General features: G+C 45.8%; 1 protein-coding gene across 3 annotated transcripts in view; it reads right to left on the bottom strand.

The window, feature by feature from the left end:
* DNAJA3 (DnaJ heat shock protein family (Hsp40) member A3) overlaps positions 1-21,199 on the bottom strand; it is a 28,082-nt gene that overhangs the window by 5,288 nt on the left and 1,595 nt on the right. For 2 of the 3 annotated variants that reach the window (XM_045542468.1, XM_045542469.1), the window contains exons 2-10: positions 18,190-18,323; positions 14,829-14,912; positions 13,681-13,881; positions 12,218-12,370; positions 8,202-8,349; positions 6,971-7,035; positions 5,341-5,469; positions 4,245-4,360; positions 3,380-3,477 (exon numbers count right to left, since the gene is read on the bottom strand). In XM_045542468.1, coding sequence (XP_045398424.1) covers positions 3,380-3,477; positions 4,245-4,360; positions 5,341-5,469; positions 6,971-7,035; positions 8,202-8,349; positions 12,218-12,370; positions 13,681-13,881; positions 14,829-14,912; positions 18,190-18,323 — 1,128 coding nt within the window. The remainder of the gene's footprint in view (positions 1-3,379; positions 3,478-4,244; positions 4,361-5,340; positions 5,470-6,970; positions 7,036-8,201; positions 8,350-12,217; positions 12,371-13,680; positions 13,882-14,828; positions 14,913-18,189; positions 18,324-21,199) is intronic. The other variant, XM_045542470.1, reaches the window with a different exon arrangement.

Below are 21,199 nucleotides of genomic sequence, written 5' to 3'. Positions count from 1 at the left end.
ATAAGTGCAAACAACATTTACCATGAGCCAACCTTGTGCCACACATGGGGCAAGGCAGCAGGACACAGAGGAAACATTCTGGTTTACTACAGGCAGGGATTCCCCATCACAGCTGTTTGATGGCTGCTTATGGGGCCACGCCAGGGGAAGAAAAACTAGATGACATTCATTCCATGAATCTGTATCACACGTTTAGGCCAAAATGTTTTGTCCACACTTATACAACTCCTAGTGTTACTAGAAAGGTCTAACGTGTATCTGTGGGTAAAGGTTTTTCAATCCTTGTCCTACCTTCCTCCATCATACTATACGCTTGATGAGGGCAGAGACCTGGTCTCTCTCTGCATCATTTCTCATCACGAAGCAAAGGCTAAATGAACATTTGTTTGCAGGAAGAGAGGCCAACAGGACCCCAGGATCTGACTTCTGAGGAACACACTGCCCCACAGGTGGCGGCACAGGTCTACACTCACAGCCTGACTCACCCACAGGCTGAACTGGGAGGCTCCGACTGCCTCTCACTCTATTTCACTGTCTTCCTCTTGCCTCCACCCTGCATAACAGCGATATCCAGCCAACACTTTCAGCCATGTTGGAGAAGAGAAACGGCCTGGGGCAATGTCCAGATCACATTGTATTGAACTCTGGAACATGTTTTCACACTCACAGCTAAATGCTCTTATGTGTGTGTCATCCCAAGAATCAATGACGACTGAGAAGAAAAGCAACGAGCCACACTGAAAGAGTCAGGCAGTAACCTCACCACAGACTGCCCCCAACTCCCTGTGTCTTGCTGACAGATGTGCCCGCTTAGCCCTGAGAGCACTAAGCGTCCCTGAGCACACCGTGGTCTGTATGGTTCACAGACTGGGAAAGACACTAGGGTCGGCTATTACGGTTTTCAGCAGCTGCATTAAGAAACAAAAATAAACAAGAGATTCTAAAGCCATCAAAAACTTCAGCCTGTTTGTTTAGGCTTTAGGCCTAAGTAACTGTATATATTCCAAATGTCTTCCACGTACCCTTTTCCTGTAATGAAAACAAGTCTTCAAAGACACTCAGGAATCAATTTGTATCCACAGATGACTCACCAGTCTCTAAAGACTCTAACTCATGTGTACTTAGAAGGCTATTTAACAGTGCCATGAGCCTGCCTTTATCCAGCGAACCACTGAGAAGTGAATACACACTCTTTTTGGTATAACTCTAGTTTTGTTGAATGCTTGAAGAGACTCAGGGGCATGTACAGTGGGGCTCATGTCTGTAATCCCAGCACTTTGGGAGACCAAAGTGGGAGGGTCACTTGAGCCCCAGGAGTTTGAGGCTGCAGTGAGCTGTGATGATGCCACTGCACCCCAGACCGGGTGACAGAGTGAGACCCTGTGTCTCTAAAAAACAAACAAGAGATTCAGAGCCAACTTTCAATTGTGTTTGCAGCCACTGTCACTCTCTAACGCCAGTGCTGCCTCTAGCTTGCTGAGCTCCAGCCAAAGGAGAAGGGGGTAAGGAAGGAGGTCTTTGCACCACGGCTCACGCAGAGCAAACTCCCGCAAACGGACCCACCGGTGCTAGAGCACCCAGGAAGCAACTGAGCACCCAGGAAGCAACGGGCTACAAAAGCCGCTCGCAGAGTGCGCCCTCTCCTGGCGGGGCGGGGAGGCCTCACCGCTGCAGGCCTGGTACCGCGGCCCTCCCTGAAATGAGATGCTGTCAGAAGTCCGCTGAACTTCTGATTCGCAAACCTCCTTTCCAGCGTCTGGCGCGAGAAATTGCTCAGGACTTCAAAACAGGCCGGCGCTTCCAGAGCGCAGCCGTCGCTGCTTCGCAGGAGGCAAGTGAGGCCCATACCTGGGTGGCCTTTTTGAACACACCAACCCGTGTGCTCTCCACGCCAGACGCGGAACAGTGATGCCAAAAGACATCCAGCTAGCACCCCGCCCACCTGGAGAACGCGCTTGAGAATCCACTACGATGGGAAAACCGTTCATTCTCAAAATAAAAAAAAATTTTCTTCTTCCTGTTATTGGTAGTTCTGAACGTTAGGTGTTTTTTCTCCATGGGGCCAAAAGGTACCTAAGTATATGATTGCAAGTGGAAACATAGGGGACAGAAATCAGTATTGGCAGTTTTTCCATCTTCATTTGTGTGTGAATTTTTAATATAAATGTAGGGATGTGAAGCATTAATACAATTCAAAATGTTTCAGTGAACAAGTTTCAGTAGTTCAATTTTATAACAATTATAAATAAACCTATTAAATTTTTCTAGACAATGCCATCACTTGGATTTTTTAAAAACAAGTAAATTTCTTATTGAGGGCAAAAAAAAAAAAGAGAGAGAGCGATTCACGGCCTACTTACATAAATAAAACCCACTGCTGGGGAAGTTGTCAGGAAATGGGAATTACATGTAATATTTTCTTTCTTTTTTTTTTTTTGAGACAGAGTCTCACTCTGTTGCCTGGGCTAGAGTGCCGTGGCGTCAGCCTAGCTCACAGCAACCTCAAACTCCTGGGCTCAAGCGATCTTCCCGCCTCAGCCTCCCAAAGTGCTAGGATTACAGGTGTGAGCCACTGCACCCAGTCTGACTATAGTTTTTATTGCTGTGGCTGCTGTTGTTATAAGGCTGCAGTCCCCCAACCCCCAGGCCTTGAGGACCAGTACTAGTCTGCAGCCTGTTAGGGAACGGGCTGCAGACCTCTGCCACCACCTCCAGAGGCCCTCCGAGTTTTTCTGTAGAAAAATTGTCTTCCATGAAACTCAGAAAGGGGGCACCACACAGCAGGAGGTGAGTAGCCAGCAAGCCAATGAAGTTCATCTGTATTTACAGCCGCTCCCTATCGCTCGCATCACAGCCTGAGCTCTGCCTCCCCAATCCCCCTACCCCTCAACTCGTGGAAAAATGGTCTTCCGTGAAACTGGTCCCTGATGCCAAAAAGGTTGGGGACCACTGTTGTAAGACACTCTGGAATCCTGGAGAAGCGTTTCGGGTCAGGAATGTATAAATCTTTCCAATCCATTTTCTCCTTAAGCTTCCGCAAGGAGCTCTCATGGAGGGATACACTGAGGTCACAAGGCAAGTGGCAGAACCAAGGATAGAACTCAGAACAGCAGCTGAGACACACAGAGCTGCCTGGCAGGGAGCGCCCTCAAACCCTTACCTCAGCACACGAACCACACAGAATGGAGGAGAAGCCTTTACTGGGGGCTGCAGCTCCACTCCAGCTGTTCCTGCCCACAGCAACCCTTTCAACTGTGCTTTTCAGAGGCTTCAGGATGACCCCGAGTGGAAACCCCAACATGCTGCCCAGAATCATCCGCCCTCCAAGGGACTCAGAGGACTCTACATGGCACTGTGTGACAGTCTCCAGACCTCTTACCAGAGCTGGTGAGGGTGACGCCATTCACTGTCCCCTCCACATCCGTCTCATCCTCAGCGTAGCTCAGCATCAGGCTCTGCTGCCGGCTTGTTAGCCTCCTGTAGGCCGAGCACAGTTGGTGGCTGAGTGCTTCCTCTGGGCAGCTCTTTAAAGGACACACATGCAGCCAGTCCCCTCACAGCGTGTGGCAAAGGTGGGACCCCGACCCAGACAGGGATGAGCACTGAGCCAGTGATGAGATCCTGGGGCCTCAACGCTTCTGTAGAGAAAAGCTCCTAAAATACCCTCAGTTGTTTAAACAGCCATCACTGTGGCTATGCTAAGTACAGTTTACCAGGAGGAAGATTTTTGTATAAGCATGTGTGTGAAGCAGGTAAGAAATTAAGTAATCTAATGAAAAGGACCACGGCTGATACCTGGCCTCCCGAGGGAGTTGGGCTCACCCCATCCGGGTGCCCATAGCACTCTGCCCAGACACCTCCTTTTCCTGGTCACTTATGTTCGCATGCTCTTGACAGCAGTAATAACATCAATGACAAAATCAACAGTAGCAGCAATAGCTAAGCATTTCCTATGTCTTATTCATTGAATTTGCCCAACAACTCCGTGAGGTCACCCTTTCTGTTATGTCCACTTTACAGATGGAGAACTTGGGCAGGACACACTTCACTCAAAGGAAGAAGGGACCTGCCGTAGGCCGGAGCTCACAGGGCAGAGCCACGACAGCCCAGGCAGTCTGGCTGAACCATGGCCCTGGAGCGCTCAGTGCAGCGCTGGCAGGTGAGAGGCTCAGCCTGCTCCTGCTTGGTGGAAGAGAGCATGCTGCCCTCTGGCAGGCCTGGCCATGGCCTAAGAGGGCACTCACTTTGGAACTCTTATCTTGATGTGGATGTAGTGATCTCCGTAGCCATAGCTGTTAATCCGGGGGATGCCTTTCCCACTCATCCGAATCTTCTGGTCTGTCTGAACCCCAGGGGGGATCTGTGAAGAAAGAAAACCTGTTGTCGGGCGTGGTGGCACCTGTAGTGCCAGCTACTCAAGAGCCTCAGGCAGAAGGATCGCTTGAGCCCAGGAATTTGAGGTTGTAGTGAGCTATGATCACACCACTGCACTCCAGCCTGGGTGACAGAGCAAGACCCTGCCTCTTTAAGAGAAAGAAAGGAAGTCTGTGGTTTCCCCTGGTCCTCAATTGCCCGAATGAAAACAGTTTCACTACATGAAGACAACCTTGAAAAGAACTCCTCGAAAAAAACTTCCACTTGGGTTTCTGGGCCAAGCCTGCTAATGATCACATGGAAATGGGCTGTGTTGGGGTCCACCCAGAGCACGGCCTGCAACCAGGATGAGGAGACAGGAGTTTTGGGGAGGTGAGCCCAGGAAGCAGGAGTAAGGGAGCAAAGCAGGAGACCTCAGAGCAGGAAAAGCCAACATAGGCGTATGGCCCTCCACAGGCTCAATCCCAAGGGAGAAGCCCTATGGTGAATGTGAAGAGTGGTGGGACCTGGAGGTGGGAAGGGCCTGGGGGCAGGTGGGAGTGAGGTGGAGGTAGTACACAGTAAGCTGTCCACTGGGGCCACAACCCAAACCAGAGGTGGCCAGTGGTACAAAACTCAGTACCGAGGCATCTGTTCTCATAGTCAGACGCTGGGGTGAAACAGGTGCAGAGGGCATATACTGGGGCAATGCATCTCTGCATCACAGGTGCGGCCTGGTTCCCGGGCCCCGCTAAGCAGAGGAGCAGATGCTGGCCAGGAGCTGCTTCTCACGGCGATTATACAGTCAAGTCCAGTGGCTTGTGATCCACACCCAAGGAATAGCCTAAAGTCCCTCATGCCCTCCCCTGTGAGTCCCCCTAGCATGCTGGTCACCCACAGGTTCCAGGCCACTTGTCAGCTGTTTCTCATTTCAGAAAAATAGCAACGAAGTGCAAGGCCAGCAAAGATCTTGTCTTGCCCTCTTACCGTCACATTGATCGTCTCGTACAGGCCCTGGGCTCTGGCTGTCCCCCCAAGAACAGCCTGGGCTATAGAAATAAAGAGGTCGGAGTGGATGTCTGCGCCGTCCCTCCGGAACACGGGGCTTTTCTGCACCTGAGGCCAAACACGAGAGATGAGCGTGGCCCTGGTACCAGAGACGTGTGTGAGACTAAACATCAGCTGCAAGACTTGCCAGAACTGAGCCTGGGCCTGATAAACTTTACGCCCCTTCTATGCTTACAGCACGGTGCTGACGGAAACACCACCTCCAGGCTCTGGCAGCGATGCGTTCTACACACTTGTGTGCTGCAGTGGAAGAGTGCCTAGATTTCCTCAGTCTCAGACCACGCTGTTCATTTGTGAAGGGAAATAAAAATGTAAAACTGGCTTTTTGAACATTTTTTTCTAAATCTTACTTTATTGGAAAGTATAGAGGAAAACAGACTAACACATCTACAAGGGAGAAAATAGTTTATCTTCTAGATGGTCATTTGATACAAGCTACCTAAAGACAGACTGGCCGCTCAGGAATTAACTTGATTTTATAAATACTATCTCTTATGTCTCAAGGATATTCTTTGCCCTCAATTATTTCTTCTTCCCTCTTTTCCTTTTTTCTCTATTAGATGGGAACAGAAGCTGAATTCTCTACCAAACTTTTCTCATAGACTGGCTTCCAGCTTTTTGCCTTGATCTTTCTCAGTCTAGAATATTCACCCTTAACATTGTTTTTGCCTTTGTTTTAAATTATGGAATATGTGACATATACAAAAAGGCAAAGTAAATAATATATCAAGCAGGGGGTGCCCACAGCCAGCTTAGGTGGCAAAACATTGTCAACACAGCTGAAGCCTCCTCACACTCCCCAGCTAACCGCTACTTGGAATTCAGTATTTATGATTCCTACACACATCTCTTCACCTTCACTATGTACTTCCACGTCCCTGAATGACACACAAACCACCTGACACACTTTGCAGCTTTATGGTGCCTGTGCCCTAGAGCCTCTTACCTGCCTTCCTCCCCTGTGGTTTGTAACTGGTGCCGTGTGCCCTCCTCACTGCCCTGCAGCACTCTGCCCGCAGCAGTCCACTGGCCATTCTCTTGTTCAAGGACAGCAGGATGTTGTCAATGTCTTGCTATTACAAACAGGGCTGTCACGCACACCCTGGTACCTGCCACCGGCTACCCCTGTGTTAGTTTTTCTCGGGTGTACATCTAGGAGTGCAATTGCTGGTGGAAGACACTGTCTTCTTTAGTGCCTCCGTTACCTCAGAAAATTAAGGTCTGCCCTCTGTATACAGCATGCAAAATAGTACCCTTAGCACTTGCTGCCACCATCAACAATTTGATACATAAATAAAAATACAAGGAGATGTTTTCTATATGTTCTATATTTCTAACTTGCAAACATCTTGAGGAAGTTTTATTCACTCCACACCTTCATGGTAGCAGATAACTAACAACCGCATCTAAGAGGCCACTGTCCCCTCAGAAATGTGAATGGTAAGACATCCTGCCCTGAAGTTCTGACCTCCCTCCAAGGAACAGCCTCAGCCGCCCCTGCTCCAAGAGAGCAAGGGCCCGACAGAAGCTCTGTGGGCAGATCACCTACCCTGAATGTGATGAAAATTTCTTTCTTTCCTACAGGCATCCTCACAGTCTGGCCATCCTCAACTCCTAGAAGAAAGTTCAAGAGAGAACAATTATTGTGGGACCTCTCATGGCATTTTCTACCCAAGATCCATTTATAATCCGTGTTCCTTGTTCATTCCTTTTTCTTACTAATGAGGAACAAGGCAATTATTCAAGACAGCAACAAGGATAATTTTCCAAAGCTGCAACATGAAATAACTGATTACTGAACAAGAGCACCTTGGAGACATTCACTCAAGTTTACTGAACACCTGCCTCATGCCTGGTCTATGCAGTACCTCGGGGAGTTTACAGTCTAGTAGGGGAGACAGGTATTAATCATATGATAACACTTAAAAATGTGTAATTACAAAGATGTGTTTTTAGAAGTAAAAGCTCATAACTCCAGAGAAAGGACAGGAAGGAAGGCTGGGGACAGTGACTCATGGCTGTAATTCCAGCACTTTGGAAGACCAAGGTGGGAGGATCACTTAAGGCCAGGAGTTCAAGACCAGCCTGGGCAATACAACCAGACCCCACCTCTACAAAACATAGAAAAATTAGCCACCCATGGTGGCACACACCTGTAGTCCCAGCTACTTGGGAGGCTGAGGCAGGAGGATCACTTGAGCCCAGAAGTTTGAGGTTGCAGTGAGCTATGATGGCACCACTGCACTCCAGCCTGGGTGACAGAGCAAGACCCTGTCTCCAAAAAACAAAGAAGAACAGGAAGGAGGGAGGCTCCCCTGGGGAAGCAACACTAAGCTGGGGTCTCCAGGAAGAAGAGTTAACCTTAACCACTAGAAGGTGGACAGTAAGTTTCAGGCATAGAAACAGTGCGTGTGGAGTCTGGGGCACGGGGGCGGGTCCAGGAGGAGAGGAGGTATAGACAGGGTGGCAATGGGGACAATGCTGGCCTCGTCGACCGAAGATGGAGGGGAGAGAGGACAGGAAATGGCAGGTTGGGAACTGCTTCCTCACCAGAGAGGAGCACAGTGTGCAACTCAGTTTTCTTTTCTCCAATGTGACACACAAAGTGTAGATTTTAAGGATAACTGGCACAAAGAGAAAGATTCAAGAAGATTCTAGGTCTTCCTCCAGCCTGGGGCTCCAGGGCCTCAACCACAGCCTCTACCAACAGCCAAGTCACACGGGGCACAGCAACCTCAGCCCTGTCCAAGGCCCTGGACACGGAGAGCCCGAGAGCCCACCTGCAGGCACAGGGATCACCACTCGCTTCTTCTGCTTGGCTTGTCCTGCTCCCCTGCAGACCGCACAGGGAGATATGATGATGGAGCCGCGGCCACCACATCTCCGACATGTGGAACGCATCACAAAAGGGCCCGTATTGATGGTTTCCTGATGAAACGGAGAAGAAAAATGGTACTCATAAGTACGCAGGTAAACTGATGGCCATGGTTCCAGGACCACAATGTGCACAAGAAAAATATTTCAATAAAGGCTTATTTTTTGCATGCTTATGCACTAAAACATACTGCCTAGGAAAACAGGTCAGGGGCTCAGACTGTTAATATGATTTTCTAGAACACACCAACTTCTGGACTCCAGATCACCAGGCTGATTATATGAGACTGAAAAAGGAGATACTGCCTCTCTATAGCAGTCCTGAAAACCCCTGGGAGCCGAGCAGCATGTTTTAAAACGATTATTCTCCTTCTAATTACAAAAGCCATAGTTGGAAAAGTAAAGAAGAAAATGACAATTGGATGCACCGTCCCAACTCCCAGCTGCCGTGCTCCGGTCACTGAGCCTGCAATTCCAAGGAAGGAGGAACGCAGGCCTCTGACTGCTCAGGGCCACGTGGGAAGAGAGAGCTTGGCTGTGTTCACTAACCATCCCCCCACCCCAGCACAGGCACTCAGGAGCAATGACACAAGCAGCTCTCAGAGCCACTGGTGCCCTGGCCTGTCTCTTCCGGCCCCCAACTCCCAAGGTTCCTAACTGTCCCTCTGAGCGAGTGGTTGAGGGCATCAAACACTGTGGTTCAAAGGGGCTGAGGCAAGCCCCATGGTGGGAGCTGCTCTGCCGAAATCAGACGTGAACGAGACGGGGTAGAGACTAACTGTGGATTAAACGCACTGGGGCCGCACTCAGGCTGGCAGTGCACAGAGCTTATGCACAATTTCCCTCCCCCGGGAACAACTTCTCCCTCATCCCCATCTACTCACCCCCTCCTCCCAGGAGCCCCTCATCTCTCAGCCCCTCCCAAGGTAACCAACTCCTCATTGCCAGCGCAGACCATACCAGTCTCTGAAATGTATGCCAACCTGGAGGGTGAGCCAAAGGTATCTTCTTGCTTTAGTTTTCCTTGCCCTGACTAGTGAGGAACGTTTACTGGTCACTTACACTTCCTCTTCTGCTCAGCCAGGACCAGTTTCTCTAATGAGCTGTTGGATTATTCTTTTTATCCTTACAAGCCCTTTGCATGTCAGGAAGACTAATCCTTTAGCAAATTGTTGCAAATAATTTTCCTGGTGTCAAACATTACATTTTGAGAGAATATACTTCAGCCTTACTATCTTATCCCAATGTTCACTTCAGAAATGTTTAAAAAAAAAAAAAAGTCACAGCAATGTAGGGTCTTGGAGGAAGGACCCTGAAAGTGAAAGGGTGGATGAATAATTTTAAAATCTGTAACAAGTGATGGCAGCTCAGCTCACAAAACTGTAGCCATAGGAATCCTCCTCTTCCCTAAGAGTGCCTTCTAGAGGAACATGAGCTCAATTTCACTTTCTCAGTGGAAAATTGGTCTTTTTAACAATAGGAGTATTTATAAATAAGTAACTTTGCCTATATCTGTGGACTATTATTCAGTTATCAAAATTGATGTTTAAAAACACTCAAAAGATGGGGCCAGGCGTGGTGGTTCATGCCTATAATCCTAGCACTCTGGGAGGCCAAGGCGGGAGGATCGCTTGAGCTCAGGAGTTTGAGACCAGCCTGAGCAAAAGTGAGACCTCATCTCTACTAAAAATTGAAAAATCAGCCAGGCATAGTGGTGCACACCAGCTACTGGAGAGGCTGAGGCAGGAGGATTGCTTTAGCCCAAGAGTTTGAGGTTGCTGTGAGCTACGATGATGCCACTGTACTCTAGCCAGGGAGACAGAGCGAAACCCTGTTTCAAAAAGAAAAAAAAAACCAAAAACTCAAAAGACATGGAAAATGCTTATACTATAATAAAGGAAAGGCAAGGAAAGTTCCATGTAAGATGTTCAACTAGGTTGCAAATTTTATATATATCTACGTATCTATGGCAAAATCACATTCCAAGTCAAAAGACAAATGACAACTAGAGAAAATACAACTCAAATCATTGACAATGGATTAATTTATTTAACTTATAAAGAGCTTCTAGAAATAAGTAAGACCAATTACTCAACAGAAAGAAGGACAAAAGACTGAATTTGATGCAAAGAAAAAAATGTCTCTCAAATCTTAGAGAAGATGCTCAACATCATTAGCCATCAGTGAAATGCAACTCAAAACCACAATATCACTTCACATCCATTAGGATGGCTACTATAAAAAAAAAAAAAAAACAGAAAACAACTAATGTTGGCCAGGCGTGGTGGTTTATGCCTGTAATCCTAGCACTCTGGGAGGCCGAGGCGGGTGGATCGCTCGAGGTCAGGAGTTCGAGACCAGCCTGAGCAAGAGCAAGACCCCGTCTCTACTAAAAATAGAAAGAAATTATCTGGACAACTAAAATATATATAGAAAAAATTAGCCAGGCATGGTGGCGCATGCCTGTAGTCCCAGCTACTCGGGAGGCTGAGGCAGTAAGATTACTTAAGCCCAGGAGTTTGAGGTTGCTGTGAGCTAGGCTGACGCCACGGCACTCACTCTAGCCTGGGCAACAAAGCGAGACTCTGTCTCAAAAAAAAAGAAAGAAAACAACTAATGTTGATGAGACTCTGAGTAGAAGATCAGCTAAGCTGTGCTTGGGCTCCTAACCCTGGACTTGCAGAAAACATAAGGGTCATAAATGTGTATTGTTTTAAGCCACTGGGTTTGTCATAATGTGTTATGCAGCAATACAAAACTAATATGGATTTTGCTGAGGCATTTGTATCAAATTACACAGACCATGGGAAGCCACTGGAAGTGTTTGAGTAGGGAAGCGTAATAAAAACTATCTCAAATGTGGAAAAAAATAAAAAGAACTGGTGTTGGTGAGGACACAGAGAAACTAGAAGCCTAGTGTACTGTTGGTGGGAATGTAAAATGGTACAGTCACAGTGGAAAATAGTATAACAGTTCTCAAGAAATTAAAAATAGAATTACCACATGATCCATCAGTTTCACTCTGTGTATATCCAAAAGAATTAAAAGTAGGGTCTCAAAGAGATGTATACACACCCATGTTCATAGCACCACTACTTAAAACAGCTAAAACATCTGAGTAATCCAAGTGTCCTTCGGTAGTGAATAGATAGCAAGATATGGCATTTACATATAAGGGAATATTATTCAGCCTTAAAAGGAAAGAAATTCTGACACAGGCTGCAATACAGATATACCTTGAGGACACTGTGCGAAGGGAAATAAGCCAGTCACAAAAAGACAAATACTGTATGATTCCACTAATGTGAGGTACTTAGAGCAGTAAAAATCAAAAAGGAAGGCTGAGCGAGGTGGCTCACGCCTGTAATCCTAGCACTCTGGGAGGCCAAGGCAGGAGGATCATTGAGCTCAGGAGTTTGAAACCAGCCTGAGCAAGAGTGAGACCCTGTCTCCACTAAAAATAGAAATATTAGCTGGGCATGATAGCGCCTGTAGTCCCAGCAACTCGACAGACTGAGGCAGGAGGATCACTTGAGCCCAGGAGTTTGAGGTTGCTGTGAGCTAGGCTGATACGGTCGCACTCTAGCCTGGGCCACAGAGCGAGACACAGTCTCAAAAAAAAAAAAAAAAAATTTTTTTTAGTGCTTTCCCCACCTTCAAATTACCAAAATATCCCAAAGTACATTTTCAGAGAAGACAGCATAGTTTCCTTGCTTGGTCTGTGCTGTTGACCAGGAAAGAGCAACTCCTGGAAAAGCATAGAAGCTTCTAGACAAAACAGTCCCACCTAGTTATGAACTCTCAAAACTCTGGGAGTGCCTGAACGAATATTCACAGAGCACAGAGCAAAGGAACGGTGTGGAGCAGCGTGGGTGGGTGCGAGGTGGGAGACGCCAGAGAGGGGGTTCTGCAGCACGCTTACCATGCCGGAGCCGCCGCAGTAGTGGCAGTGCTGCACCTTGGTGCCGGGCTCGTTCCCCTTGCCGTCACAGCGCTCGCAGGTATCCATGATGTTCACAGTGAACTCCTTGTTGACCCCCTTAGCAGCTTGATTGAATGTCAACTCCATAACATACTGAAGGAACCAAGGGACGGGCTGTCACCCTTTGTTTTACAATCGCTTTAAAAGGAACAGAAGGTACTGCCAGCATTTTTAGTTACTCTTTCACAATGTTATTTACTTATACTCTGCCAAGTAAGAATGAGTGGGATTCACTGAACTGATTCTGCCCTATTCCTTGGGATTATTAAGAGATAATATATGTCGTAATCGAAAGGAAAATATACTTTCAAAAAGCTGAAAATGTTCATGGGATAATATTTGTACACGGCACTTACAAACAGCTTGAATGATCCACAATCATAACTGAGACCATAAAATATTTCCACTCTCTTCAACTTTAATGATGTCTTACGAAGACATAAATAAGAAAGAGGAGGCCAGGTGTGGTGGCTCATGCCTGCTGGGAAGTCAAGGCAGGATTGCTTGAGCTCAGGAGTTTGAGACCAGCCTGAGCAAGAGTGAGACCCTCATCTCCACAAAAAACAGAAAAATTAGCCAGGAGTGGTGGCATGTGCATGTAGTCCCAGCTACTAGGGAGGCTGAGGCAAGAGGATCGCTTGAGCCTACGAGTTTGAGGTTGTAGGGAGCTACAACTACACTCTAGCCAGGGCAACAGAACACAACTCTGTCTCAAAACAGAACAGAACAGAAAAGAAAAGAAGAAGAGAAGAGAAGAAAAGAAAGAAAAGAAAAGACAGAAAGAAAGAAAAAAGAAAGAAAGGAAAGGAAAGGAAAGGAAAGGAAAGAAAGAAAGAAAGAAAGAAAGAAAGAAAGAAAGAAAGAAAGAAAGAAAGAAAGAAAGAAAGAAAGGAAAGAAAGAAAGAAAGAAAGGAAAGAAGAAGGAAAGAAGAAGGGAAGGAAGGGAAGGAAGGGAAGGGAAGGGAAGGGAAGGGAAGGAAGAAAGGAAGGAAGGAAGGAAGGAAGGAAGGAAGGAAGGAAGGAAGGAAGGAAGGAAGGAAAGAAAGAAAGAAAGAAAGAAAGAAAGAGAGAGAGGACTGGCAGTGTTTCCTTACTGGAACGGAGCAAGTTCTCCTAGAATAATGTAGCAGGTGCTAGATAAAACATTCATACCCTAATTATGGACTCTGAAAACGTGAGATGTTACCTGATTAAGCAATTGCTAAGAATATAGTCAAAATGGTTGTGCTTATTATCTATGGGATTTTTCAAAGATTGAAATTATTTTCTACCAAAATGGCTGCCTCCAGATCAGTTCATTTAAGCTGCTTTGCCTTGCTGAGAAACAGAAAACTGATAAAAATCTCTTTGCGTTACACGTAACAGCCTAAAATTTGAAGAAGTCTTCAAAACGAGGAACTTACTTCCTGAGGCTGATCAAACACGCTCTGGAAATCTCCAAATGAGGATGATGAGAACTCCCCGAAGATCTTCCTGAACAGCTCCTCAGGGTCAACAGTTGGGCCTCCCCTCCAGTAGCTCTGCCCAGAGCTGCTAGCACCAGGATCAAAGCCAGCAGAGCCGTAGGCATCGTACTGCTTCCTCTTTACTTCATCACTCAAAACCTACAAAAGGCAGAACAATCAGACATTTGGAGGCCCAGGAACAGATAAGAGTTCACACCAAGTGAGCAGTCACAATGTTGCCAAATGTTCCTGTGTGCAAAAACATTCTATGCGATTCCCTGGGATAGGACTGTACTGCAACTTTAGCACCTACCAGAGGAGCAAGATGACCGTAATGAACTCTAAGCATAGGGCATGAAGTACTTTTCATAAGTCTCATGAGGCTGGGCACAGTGGCTCATGCCTGTAATCCCAGCACTTGGGGAGGCTGAGGTGGGAGGATTGCTCGAGCCCAGAAGTTCGAGACCAGCCTGGGCAACACAGTGGGACCCCCTCTGTAAAAAATTTAAAAATTAGCAAGGTGCAGTGGTACATGCCTGTGGTCCCAGCTACTTGAAAGGTTTACTGAGTTGACGCTGTCCTTACATGTGACTGTCTATCCTGTGGATACATGAGCTCCTAGATATCCTGAACCCCTTCAGGATGGTTGAAATCAGGGAAGAAGGTCCACTTTCAGATAACTCTGGAATTGGTCACTAGTTGTTTTATAGATGTATGCTTTGTCCTCTGATTACACTGTAAACTCTTCCAGGGCAATGAAGGGCTTCTACTTTTACAACAGCCACCATCCCTAAGAGGTAGCAATGCCCCGAAGGGGAGGGGAGTTGTTATCAAATAAGGGCTGAATTAATTAATGTAACCCAGAGTTCCCAAGCCCAGCTACAGTCTGAATTACCCTGGGAGCTTTATTGGTACAGATTATTGAATCATGTTCTTCTTGAGATTCCAAGTTAGTAGACCTCAGAATCTTTTTTTTACAAGGCGATATGGTGCAAGGACACAGCCTTCACACAGCACATACACCAGGCTGTCCTATGCAGCAATGCAAACGCTGATTCATGTACAGAGCTGAATGACAGTGACAGCACACACATCAGTCACATTACCTCATAGGCCTCTGCCAGCTGGGAGAACTTCTCCTTGGCTTTGGGATCATCCTTATTCGTGTCAGGGTGATATTTCTTGGCAAGCTAAGGGAAAAATTGGTAAATTACTTTGGACACAGAACCCCAAATATCAATCACAAAATTATGCCTCCTTTGTAACAGTTGTCTCTCTTAAAACTTAGCAACCAACAGCAATTCATAAAACAAGATTTAAGACTTTAAAATAAATCATTTTGTCAAATCTGATGTATGTACACATTTTTCAACTTCTCAGCCACAACAAGTTTCTACCAAAAATAATGACCAGGCCAGGCACAGTGGCTCACATCTGTAGTCCTAGCACTTTGGGAGACTGAAGCAGGAGGATCGCTTGAGCCCAAGGGTTCCAGGCTGCAGTGAGCTATGCCACTGCACTCAGCCTGGGCAACAGAGAGACACCCTGTCTCTAAAAAATAAATAAATAAATTATAATGACTAATCCTTTAGAACTTGGGCACCTTGTGAAAGCAAGATGCAAAACAGAGTGTCTGGTATACTAACATTGATGTCAAAAGGGGAGAAAATGACCAGATAGGTAAACAGATGTCTCTGCCGTATAAATTATTTTTGGAAGTATGCATGATAAGTTGGTAACAGATTGCTACAGGAGGATGAGGGTGAATGCGAAGGAGGAAGACTTTTTACTTAATGCTCCTTCGTATTTCTGAATTCTGAACAAAGGGAATGTATTACCTATTCAAAACATAGCTTTAAATATCAAAAAGATAAAATAAATTTCCCTTGGCTGTCTAGAGCACACGTGCGCTGAGCAGCTCCAAAGCGTCTGGCTGTGCCGAGTGCCCTGTAGGTGTCTGCTGTGTTTGTGCCTCCTCCTGACGCCTTCCCAGTCTCTGCATCACCAGAATCGTGAAGCTGAAAGTGACAGGCAGCTACCTGGCCTGTCCCTGCCATCAGCTGGCTGTCCACCTCAGCTGCAGTTAGGCTAACGGTGGGGTCAGACCACTCCGACCCACCATTTGTTAACTCTGAGAACTTGGGCACGATCCTACACCTCCGTAGGCCAGTTCTGCATCTGTAAGACGACAGTAATAATGGCACCTACTTCACAGGGTTGTGGTGAGGATAAAATGTAGTAACACAGATTAAAAAAAAAAAAAAACCTCACACAAGGCAAGACACATATTAACATTCAGCATCACCTATGTTGGAACTTAATAGGCAGCATAAGAACACACTCGGGGGTGAGGTGTGAGAGCACCTAACAGGTTCTAACAGAAATTAAAATTTCAGTGATAAGCAAAAATTACTGATACCAGTATACCCCAAGTCGCCAGGACAGCCACTTTAAAACACAGCACTGCAGGCAACTTCAGAGCTTGCACGTAAGCCACTGTGCTCACAGCTTATGTGAAAAGCATAGAGACATTACACATAAATAATACATTTGTGCCAAGCAAAGACAAAATGATGTCATGGCTCATGGTACAAAAACTAAGAATGCAAAGGAATCAAAATTCAGAAAAGTACTAGGTGAACTGAGACATCCAAGGGCTGCGTGGATGGGGCCAACTCAAAAAGTCCTAAGTTGGAGACACAGGTACAGTCACTATGATATGAGAAACACCTGATTTTAGACAAATAACATTATCTAGTACATGAAATTGTTGTTTAAAAGGGGATCAGTACATTACCCAAGTTTGAGAACCATCGGTGGATTATTTCCAGTGACGGGAGCTCATGACCACCCAAGGTGGAGAGTACCCTGACCATCAGCCTTCCTTGTTAGGAAGCTCTTCACCACAGTGAGCTGAAGTGCCTCCACTTCTGGTGTTACAGATATCTTTAATTCCTCTTCTACAAAGCAGCCTAGCAAATAACTGAGACTAGATATCAACTCCCAATAAAGTCCTTTCTTTATGCTAAGAATCAAGACCAACCGCTAACTCTCAATCTGCCCCAATAGCAAAAAAAAGTGACATAAAGTCACTAAACCTGCAACAAAACAAAAGAAACCACACACTTGGTGACATATCACCCAAATCTGGTTTCCAGGAGGAATGAGGATGCTGACAGAAGTTGTCAGAAACACTCTGTCTCTGCAGAAAAATGTAAACATTAGCCAGACGTGGTGGTGTGTGCCTGTAGTCCCAGCTACTTGGGAGGCTGAGGCAGGATTGCTTGAGCCTAGGAGTTTGAGGCTGGAGTGAGCTAATGAGCTATGATCATGCCACTGCACTCCAGCCTGGGTGACAGAGCAAGACCCTGTCTCAAAAAAAGAATGTGAAATGGTGTGGCTGCTTTGAAAAAGGCTGGCAGTTCCAAAAGGTAAAACATCCAGTTACTGTACGCCCCAGCAACTACACTCCTAAGTACATATCCAAGAAAAATGAAAACATCATATATCGACAGAAAACCTTACACACGAATGTTTATAGCCGTACTGTTCATAATAGCCAAACAGTAGAAAATATCCAAATGTCCATCAAATGGTGAATAAACAAAATATGGCCTATCTAGCCACACGATGGAATATTATTCGACCATAAAAAGGAATGAAGCAATGACACATGCTACAACATGGACGAACCTTGGAAACATTATGTTCATTGAAAGAAGCCAGTCATAAAAGGCCACTTATTGTATGAGTCCATTTACAGGAAAGATACAGAACAGGCAAATCCATAGAGACAGAAAGTAGATTAGTAGCTGCCAGGGACTGAGAGGACAATGGGGAATAAGTGCTCATGCGCACAGGGTTTCTTTTAGGTGATGAAAATATTCTAAAATTGATTGTGGTGATGGCTGCACAACTCCAGCAAACTGTGCACTTACAAAAAACTGTCAGTCCTACATTGGTGCCCCCCACATATATGTTATTGGCTGGAGCAAACCACAAGTCTGGGAAATGCTGGTCTGGACATCTCGCAAACCACTTTAGTTAGCCCTAATACATTCTGGGATATGACAGTGGGAATCTCACATTTTCTGGGTTAAGAACGGAAATAATTCTAAACTCATAAACTTTTAACTGAATGCAAAGAAAGACTACCTAAAACTTAGACCAGTATACCTACCAATTCAGGAGGAGGTAGAGAATAAATTTAATTACAAAACCACCTTCGGAAAAAAACCTTTAAAATCTCTGGTTTGGAATCTCCATTTTTTTCTCTGAAGCATTAACCGCCGTGGCTGGTGCACTGAACGACACGATCCAGCCAAGTCCACCTTTACCACATCATTCTTGGCTATCAGCTGCGTGCACCTAGCCACACGAGCACGTGCATCACACTGAGCAGGATCACACTACATCAACAGCACTCCTTCCACAATCTTGTCACTAAAATCTGACTCCCATACAGACCTGGTAATAGGCTTTCTTGATCTCTTTCTGGCTGGCATTTCGGGGTACTCCTAATATCTGGTAATAATCTTCTTTTGCCAAAGGGGCGCTCGTATGGAAGAAGGCAGTACAAACAAAAGGGTAACTTTTTGTTCCTAAAAAGGAAAAAAAAAGAAAGAAAATCATTCTGGGAATGTGCTCAACAAAAGGAAACTATGAGTATATAACCAGCCAGAACATACCTATGAAGGAACAAACAGGCCGCACCTTTAGGGCCTGTTCCCCTTCAACCCCCCTGCAGACCAAACTCACTGCACTTCAAAATTGCTAAAGCTGCCATATGCAATTAATATAAAACTGTGGAGTATTGGGTATGGCTGATTCTGCTGATTATGCTACTAGTGCACCACTATGAGGAATGCTCCTCCAGACTGGGAGACGACTGAAGTGGGATTCAGCTCCCCTCTCATACTGCCTAAGCATGCTGGGTGTTTTCATGTGCTTCTGTCTCTTGACAATTTCCCACATTCTTTTCCTTCTCATGCAGCCTTGGGGATCTGCTTGAAGTGGCTCTCAAGACTGTGGTCCCTGGACCAGCAGCACCATTAGCTTGTTGAAAATGAAAATTTTCAGGCCCCACCCCAGACATCTATCAGAACCTCAGAAGGCGTCCCCCCTCCCTGCCCTGTCAAGTTGGCAACCAAAACCAGTATCTTTAAACACTGCCAAATGTCCCCCGGGGAGTAAAATGTCCCATGCTGAGAACCACTGGCAACCAGTCTAAGGTCAGGGCAGGGCTTCTAGGTCATCTGAGGTTAAGCTATAGAAATCAGCTAGGCTCAAGATTTACACCTGAGGCCCTGGTGTAATTTGTGACAGCATCTCCTTTCGCTTTCAAAAGTGCCCTGTTTGCCTGCTAAATTATCTGATAGCTTCGGTTTGGGGAGGTTCAGATAAAGTAAACAGTAAGGACCTTGTGCATTTAGGAACTGCAGATACTATGACTCAATTAGAGACTGTATATGTGGGGGGTGCTGGTAGCAGTGGTGGCTAGAGATGATAATGCTTAATGACACCCATAGGGATAAGCAGAAGAGCCTTAGAGCTACGCTAAAGAGTCTGGATTTTATCCTGAAGGCAATAGGGAGCTACTGTAAGTGTTAAAACAGGGAACTGATTGGGTTTGCATACTCAGGACCGGGAGACTACTCCAAGTTAATGAGTACAAAATACAATCAGAGCACAGGCAAGGAGGCAAGATAAGAGATAATCAGAGAGGAGAGCAAGTAGGGATGGTCAGAATGATTAAGAGCAGAAATAGGAAGTAAATGGATGGTTTTTTTTTTCTTTTTTTTTTTTGAGACAGAGTCTCACTCTGTTGCCTGGGCTAGAGTGCCGTGGCGTTAGCCTAGCTCACAGCAACCTCAAACTCCCAGGCTCAAGCAATCCTTCTGCCTCAGCTTCCGGAGTAGCTAGGACTATAGGCATGTGCCACCATGCCCAGCTAATATTTTCTATATATATATTTTTAGTTGTCGAGGTAATTTCTTTCTGTTGTTAGTAGAGACGGGGTCTCGCTCTTGCTCAGGCTGGTCTCGAACTCCTGACCTGGAGCAATCCTTCCGCCTTGGCCTCCCAGAGTGCTAGCGTGAGCCACCATGCCCACTGGATGTTTTTGATGTACTCAATACTCACGGAATACAAAAAGCAAACCGGAAGTAGCAGGGGTTAGGAGATCACTATTGTGTTTCTTCAGTCAGACTTGAGAAAACACTGAGTCTGATTTATTAATGAGCCTGTAGAAGTGTGGGGTTACTGTGGCCTGGTCCAGCCTCTCTGTCACTACTACTTCCAATGCCAGAAGGCTGAGGCTAGTAGTTGCCTGTAGCAGCTACGGCTTCAATATTGTGGGCAGAGGACTTGGACTTGAGTTAGAATGGGAGACAGTAATGTGTAAAACTGATGTGGATAAAGACAAATCACATTTAACTATTAAAACTTTGATGACTTTTGACATTATCCAAAAGGCATCAATGACTAACAATAATTAGAAAAAGTTCATTTAATAGGTATTTTTTTCCTCAGGATATGACCAGTAGATGTCTAGCCCTTTTTAGAACCCAGAACATTAGCCTCCTAGTCATTCCAAGAATGGCCAATCCAGTGTCAAAAACTGCCTTCTTTCTACTTGGAAAAAACGTCAGATTTAAAGTAGTTTTTTTGTTTTGTTTTGTTTTAAGACAGGGTCTGGTTGTATCACCCAGGCTAGAGTGCAGTGGTGTCATCATAGCTCACTGCAACCTCACAGTCCTGTGCTCAAGCAATCCTTCTGCTTCAGCCTCTCAAGTAGCTGGGACTACAGGTACAAGCCTCCACACCCAGCTTATTTTTCTATTTTTCGTAAAGATGCAGAATTGCTATGTTGCCCAGGCTGCTATTGAACTCCTGGGCTCAAGCAATCCTCCTACCTCAGCCTCTCAAAGTGCTAGGATTACAAGCATGAGCCACCGTGCTCAGCCTAAACTATTGTTTTTATGTTGTCTAATTGTACTACTAGATTTGACATGAGATTGTAGACCAGCATTTGAGAGCTGAGTTGATGATTTTAGACGTGATAACTAACAGAGTGCACCTTGAAGGATGCTGCCTCTCACATGTGTATACCACATGATACAAAATACATGATACAAAACATGCCCACAGCAAGCTCTGGGCTCACTTGGAGAAAAGGACAGCTGACTGCAGTTCCTTAGTAATGGCCCCACACAAGGCTTAATATTTAGTGCCTGCCTGTCTCTTTCTCTCACATACACAGACACAACAATAAAAAATCCTTCTCAAACTTGTACAGATTTAATATGAACAAATTTAGATTAAGAACATATTGAGAAATACAGCATGACATCTCTCCAAATAATCCTGAGGAAACCTGAACAGACTATTGCTCCATCCATAAGGAATATAGATGGCAGGAACAGAATGTCAAAATACGTTCACTTGCCTGTCTAGTGGTTAGGGGGAAAAAATACAT

The sequence above is a fragment of the Lemur catta genome, chromosome 2 (genome assembly GCF_020740605.2).
Source record: "Lemur catta isolate mLemCat1 chromosome 2, mLemCat1.pri, whole genome shotgun sequence".
In the NCBI taxonomy this organism is placed as follows: Eukaryota; Metazoa; Chordata; class Mammalia; order Primates; family Lemuridae; genus Lemur; species Lemur catta.
Note: the sequence above shows the minus strand (reverse complement) of the source record. Positions and strands in the feature narration are given on the sequence as shown.